Raw genomic sequence first — 6,987 nt, 5'->3', positions numbered from 1 at the left:
TTTGGGTTTTTTGGACTTGATAAAGCACTTTACAAGTACAAGCCATTAACCCTTGTGTTTGGAAATGGGGTCCAACCGACCCCACACGCGTAAAACTTGTATCATTTGGCACAGGCCTCCACGTTTGCCTCAGTCCTCGCATGCACAAGAGTTAAAACTATTAATTGTAAGCGAGACTGCTAAGTAAATGTTGAAGTAAAACAGAAAAAATATCCAATTGAAAATCCTATGAGGAAATTGATACAATGATTGATTTATAATTTTATTGAACCTATTGGAAGAGCTACAGAGCTACACCAAATGTTCAGTAGGTTACCTGAAATTGGTCTAATAAATAATATTATTATAAAGGTCCAGCCAGAATCAACTTTCTTTTTGCCAAAAGCCAATCATTGTAAGCACACAACTCTGATAAACTTTGTGGGAAAAACTAAACATTAAAGTGAGAGATCATTAGGCCTGCAGAACCAATAAGAACTGTCTACTGACAGCTGCAAGTAAACATTTCAAAAGATTACATCACAAATTATCTTGGGAACGTGGTCCTTCCCTCTTAAAGTTACGAATGCCTCAAGAAATACAAGCAACATTGAATAATCTGGATAAGAACTGTGGTACTCTACATGCATGCAGTGTGTATCAATCTGCTGGATGTACTGCTATTTTAATATTTTAAATGTCAACATTTTCTAACTTTGTAAGTATTGTTAATTTATTTCATCTTAGTAAATCTATTTAAGAAATTGTATTTTAATGTAGCTTCTCAACCAATTGTCTGTTGTCTTAAACATTGCTTTGTTTTGCAGGCAGATGGAAAACTACACATATAACAGTCCCATGCTCCAGCTGGAGGGCTTGAAGGTCGCAGATTACTCAGTGCGCCTCGTCTTTTTCATGTTTCTGTTTTCCTACATCATATTCATGATTATGAATCTGGGTATTTTAATAATCATTGTTTTTGAAAAGAATCTTCATCAGCCCATGTATGTGCTGTTTGGCAACCTGACGGTCAGTGACATCATTGGAAGTACTCATATTTTACCCCGTTTGCTTTCAGACATCTTGCTGCCTCCATCTGAGCGTCTCATCAGTTATTATGAATGTGTGGTTCAAGCTTTTACTACACACATGTTTGGCACCACTTCCCACACAGTGCTTATGGTCATGGCCTTTGACAGATACATTGCCATCTGTCGTCCCCTGTTCTACAGCACCATAATGACCAACAGGATGATAGTAAAGCTGATAGCGCTGTCCTGGGGCGTGCCGTTTGTGCTGGTTGGGATTCTGCTGGGTCTGACTGTGAGGCTAAACCGATGCAGGACCCTCATCGCCAACCCTTTCTGTGATAACGCTTCACTTTTCAAGCTTTCCTGCGAGAGTGTGATCATTAATAATATCTATGGTCTGACATTCACTGTGTTGCTGTATGTAGCGTCTATTGGCTGCATTATTCTCACCTATGGGAGCATCACAGCAGTCTGTCTGGCCACTAAGAACAAATCTTTGAACAGTAAAGCATTTAAGACTTGCAGCACACATCTGGTCGTTTATCTTATAATGTCCCTTAGTGGCATTACAATTGTTGTTCTCCATCGGTTTCCCCAATATTCAGACTACAGAAAACTCTCAGCTATCTTGTTTGTCATTGTCCCAGGTAGCCTCAACCCCATTATTTATGGTTTACAGTCCAAGGAGATACGAAATTTTTTATATAAACTTTTTATTTCTAGAAAATGTTTTCCATCATGTGAAAGTAAATCTTTGATTAAACCTTTTCAAAAAGGTTGAAATAAATATCAAAACATTTGCAGAATGAATCCACTTTTGCCAAAAGTCAATCATTTTTTATTAGCATTTTTACAACTTACACATTAAGGATATGATATTAAATCACAATTTTCTCTAGATGCTTCATTTATTGTTCTCATTTCTGTCACTTTACTAACAAAGCTAAGAAAATTATACAGTAACCACAAAATAGCTGTTTTTTACAATTTAAAACATTCATTTGCATTCTTTGCATGACTTAAAATGATTATCAAAAAAAAGTTGCAAACACATCTCCAGTCTACAGTAACTTTGTCATGAGTTGTTGTTTGGTGAGGAAGATGGACGTGGTGGACGCAGGTTGTAGAGCAAATGATGGTTTTAATGATGACGAACAACATAAGACAAAATCCAGGCAGCACAGGTGGCTGAGTAAGCAAGGAACTGACAAACTGGTAGCACTTGAATTTAAACAGACAGTGATGGCAAGGACACAACATTAGACAAGGTCTGACAGGGAAACACAGACACAGGTGAGTATAAATACAGAAGGAGATAATCAGAGAACAAGACACAGCTGGGAACAACTAAGGCCAAGACACAGGGACTAAATTAACTAATAAACTCACATAAAAACTCAGATCCTTACAAACTTTAAAATAAAATGTATTGTAATATTTGTTTTTTTGGTTCAAAGTAATTATTTTTGGCTAAGTTTTGCATGCTATGTGCAAGTCAGATAGCACACCACAAAATATTACTCTGGTTTTTGGGGGAACTGATTGTGGTCCTAAAGATGCATTGATGATGCTGACTTTAAAAATATGCATGGTATTTTCTAACAAAGGAGACACAAGATGGCTGATTCCTCGCTGGACATTTATATGGAACATCAGAGAATATGGTCCATGTTCCTTGAAAGGGTGTAAAGATCCATACACCCTTTATGTATTCTAGGTTAGGACTAGGATTAGGAGTTATAAAGAGTCATGATTTAACATCTAGGTCCAGGTTATATACCAGATATATTTAATCAAACAAGATAAACAGTGTGTTATTTCAACACGGGAGATAAGATTCAGGTTCCCCTTTTTTTCTACTTCAGGAGAACTGAAGATTCGGTCTTCAGGATGGCCACTCACCCAACTCCCTTATTGTCAGCTTGCTGAATCCAGTTTGTGATGCCAGTTTATTATAGAATTTTTAACATGTGTTTCAAAACCAAAGAAAACAGTGAAGAGACAAACTGTCTTTGTGAATTTATTCTTTGCAGCAAGGAGAGTTTACTTACACAGCTTCTTACAAAATAATATGTAGTTCTGGAAAAGAAGGATTACACACTTTCTTTTATACATGTAATAGCACTGAAAGCAATATCTCTGCATGCAGCTGTTCTACTTTAACTAGACAAAAACACACTGCAAGATATGCATATTAAAAAAAAACAATAAAAAAAATTCCTCTTGGCTACACACAGTTCACTCAAAGAAAAATGTTAAAGGTAAATTTTCCCTGACACTCAGGATCAGGCTTCCCTATGGCTGCTGTGGCTAAAGTGTAGCTTACCACCATCAATGATGAATGGTTGAATGTCAAAATGTACAGTCATATTTAATAAATTGGGGTGGGGCATAAAGAGAGAATTCAGCATTGAGTGATTGACTGGAGCTTTTAAAAACAGAGCTTGATTACTAACAAGGAGCAGGCTGCTTAGGAATGAGGTGCAGGTGAGAGAAGGGAGCAAGGAGGAGAAAGAAATGGAGAAAACATAGTTATAATAGAATAAAGGATAACTAAACACAATTAATGAATACCATGGATTGATCTGAAGTAAAACAGATACCAGGTTGATCTAATCAAACTAAGAATAACTAAACACAATAAACGAATACCATGTCAGGCACTTAGGGGACCTCTGGACTTGATAAAGCGCTTCATAAGTACAGGCCATTTGAGATAGTAGCTCTAAACTAAACTGCTAAGTAAATGTAGAAGTAATAATGAAAACTAATGAATTACTAATCAATCAATCAATCAATCTTCTTTATTTAGACACAATTATGGTCCATAAACAGACAGAACAAGAACAATAAAAAGAAAAAGAAAAAATATATAATAAAATAATCAGTCACTGACATATAAAGCGCCAGTGATTCCACAAACTGGAGAAGAACCTCATTGAGCTTTGAACAGGATTGGTCAAAGTCTGAATGATGCTGTTTGCAGAGTCTGTTAATCGGCACATGCATCTGTGCATAATGTTTCGAAGCACAGCAGCACAGGTTGGTACATTGGCATTCACCATCTGACTGGCACTACACCATCGCGGCACTCTAAGCAGCATCCTCCTGCCATCATTATAAGCAACCTGAAATGTATTCAAACTGCTTTTCCTGTAACGCCGCCACAAGTGGACTGTATACATTGGAGTACAGTATGCTTTAAAAAGTGCAATTTTGACAGAGACTGAGCACATGGAGAACTTCCGAAGGAAGTAAAACAATAAAAATATCAAACTAAGAATGCCACCAGGAAAATGATGTAATTATTGATTGATAATTTTACAGGACCTTTTAGAACACTCAGAGCTACACCAAATGCCCCATAGGTTACCTGAAATTGTCCTAATTTACAAAGAGTATTATCCTATTAACTAGATCTTATAAAAGTGCAGCCAGTACTTGCAATGATTAGGTTTTTGTCAAAAGCTAATCAAAACAAGCAAAAACTCTATGATAAATATGGAGGTAAAAGTGAAAGAATAAAGTGAGAGATCTGAAGAACCAATAAGAACTGCTGTCCTGATCTGATCTGCATTCTCAATTTTGTTCTTCAACTGATTGGATTTCATGATGATTCTGTTTGATCTATTTGGTCTTTGAGACTTTATTTTATGACTCTTCACTGTACAGTCAAAGTTATCTTGTGTTTTTCATTTTCATCCTCCTCTACATCTGCGAATGTAAATGAGTTATCAACTTTACAGCTGGTAACCCTGACAGACAACTTTGCATTGGTGTTTCCATGGTACTGATAGGTTTGGAAAGGTGTTGAAAATACATAGAAATCCTTTAAAGGGACGCAAATTTTCATCCACACCTTAGAGCAATGTCAGTGCTCTCAGCAGAGAGGAGGCTGACTCTCTCCAACACACAGAGTAGTAATTTCTTTGTGTTATACAATCTCAGCTGCTGATGCTTTTGATCACACATTTTATTCTTTGATGCTGTCTCCATTTAAGTGTCATTTGCATGATTTTGAGGTAATATGCCATCAGTTTTATGTGAAATGTAGCTACACATTTGTGTTTTCATCTGTTACAGTATGTCATTCTCACAGTATAAATCTACCAACATTTGTATCATCTGAGGTTTAATCTGCTCTGCTTCTTTAGAGCTGTACTGCTTTGGATGGAGAACCAAACCTCGGTGATTCCTCTCAAACAGCCGATTGTTTTTGAACTGCAGGGCTTTGATGTTCAACCAGGCAACGGACCGTTCTTGTTTCTGTTGGCTTTGCTCGCCTACATAGCGGTGTTACTGGGGAACGGTGTGGTGATCTGTGTTATTATGACAGACAAGAACCTGCACAGACCCATGTTTGTTATGATCTGTCACCTCATGGTCTGTGACCTGCTGGGGGCCACAATGGTGCTTCCTCGCCTCATGATGGATCTGTTGACGGGGCTGAAGAAGATCGCCTACATCCCAGCCATCGTCCAGGCGTTCTGCGCTCACACATATGGTGCAGCAATGTTGACTGTTTTAGCTGTGATGGCCTATGACAGGTGAGGAAATATGTAAAAACAGTAAAATATCTATCCAAACATTTCAGTTTTTCATATCAGGAAAATACACATTGAGATGAAAAACCCCACAGGTGATTTATGAGGAAAGTGAGACAGTTTTAATGAGATTATGAATGTAGCTTTAGGGATTTTGTTCCCTGACAGCTCCGTCTCTCTGCAGGTACGTCGCAGTGTGTGAACCTCTCAGGTATCACTCCATCATGACTTCGGCTCGGCTGCACAGCTGCTGCGCTGTGGCCTGGATCGTTGCTCTGCTGCTCATCGCTGTGCTCTTCTCCTTCCACATGAACGTCCCGCTGTGCGGCCACATAATCCCTCTAACATACTGCAGCAACCGGGGCATCCTGAACCTGGCCTGCATTCCTACCCCTGTCAGCGATATCTATGGTCAGTGCTTCCCTCTTTCACAAAAGGATAGAAGCATCATATTTTGTTTCTGCCATTATTTAACCCTTACCCATTTTTGTCTTTCAGGTCTAGCGATGACCTGGACTTTAAGTACGGTGACCTTCATTCTCATTGCTTTTTCCTACATCAGAATCCTGAGTGTTTCCTTTAAACAAGGCAGAACAAACACCAGCATCCGCAGCAAGGCGTTTCAGACCTGTGCTCCACACATTGTTGTTTACGTTCTCTTTCAGATTGCTTCATTGATTGTGATTGTGAGTTACAGGTTCCCCTCTCTTTCCCAAAATATAAAAAAGTTCTTCAGCATTCTCATCTTTATCTTTCCCCCGATCATTAACCCCATTATCTATGGACTGGTTAGTAAAGACCTGAGGGTCAGTTTTATCAAACATTTCTCCAACAGAGTGAGAAACAAAACTTAGCACTAACACTGTAGCTCAGGGTTGTCCAGAGTCAGTCCTCGAGGGCCGGCATCATGCATGTTTTAGTTCTCTCCCTCGTTTAGCACACCTGGATCAAATGATGGCTCATTAGATGGTCTAAAAAGAACATTGACATGCTGAGGAGGTTGTTACTACCACCAGGGAGAGAACTAAAACATGCAGGATGCCGGCCCTCGAGGGGCGACTCTGGACCCCTGCTAGCTGATGTTCTTAGATTAACTCCTCTGGTGGAACTTATGCTTCTTATAAATGCTGTAAATGCTGATTTCCTCTTGAAATCAGCATCAAGACTCAGAATAATATGACTACTGACAGCATGTGTTTAAACAAAAACTATAAAGAACACATCAAATCATAAATAATTTAAGCCTGACACTCAGATTTAAAGAATTTGCACATTTAATTATCTGCTGTATTTGTCAGTAACCAAGAACGCAACAACCTTGATTAGAAAACTGACCTTCAGCTGTTCCCTTTAGACTAGGACTCAGCTGCTGCTTTAAGTTTGTACTGTAATCAAGCAATGCATTGCTTTGTTGTTGTTTACTTTGCTCATTA

The 6,987-nt window shown here is 38.5% G+C and overlaps 2 protein-coding genes across 2 annotated transcripts; both read left to right on the top strand.

The window, feature by feature from the left end:
- Window positions 1-810: 810 nt before the first annotated feature.
- On the top strand, window positions 811-1,791 carry LOC106919733 (olfactory receptor 52N5-like). Its single transcript, XM_088012640.1, has 2 exons — window positions 811-1,162; window positions 1,292-1,791. Exons 1-2 carry the CDS (start codon window positions 811-813, stop codon window positions 1,789-1,791), a joined length of 852 nt encoding a protein of 283 aa, XP_087868766.1.
- A 3,374-nt stretch (window positions 1,792-5,165) lies between these two features.
- LOC106919732 (olfactory receptor 2K2-like) lies at window positions 5,166-6,408 on the top strand. The gene is made up of 3 exons (XM_014990279.2): window positions 5,166-5,557; window positions 5,739-5,965; window positions 6,053-6,408. The coding sequence occupies exons 1-3, from the start codon at window positions 5,181-5,183 to the stop codon at window positions 6,406-6,408; spliced, it is 960 nt and encodes a 319-aa protein (XP_014845765.2). The 5' UTR covers window positions 5,166-5,180.
- The last annotated feature ends 579 nt before the right edge of the window (window positions 6,409-6,987 follow it).

Source organism: Poecilia mexicana, unplaced genomic scaffold, assembly GCF_051168715.1.
Source record: "Poecilia mexicana isolate PSO_F unplaced genomic scaffold, ASM5116871v1 scaffold_14, whole genome shotgun sequence".
NCBI lineage: Eukaryota > Metazoa > Chordata > Actinopteri > Cyprinodontiformes > Poeciliidae > Poecilia > Poecilia mexicana.
Note: the sequence above shows the minus strand (reverse complement) of the source record. Positions and strands in the feature narration are given on the sequence as shown.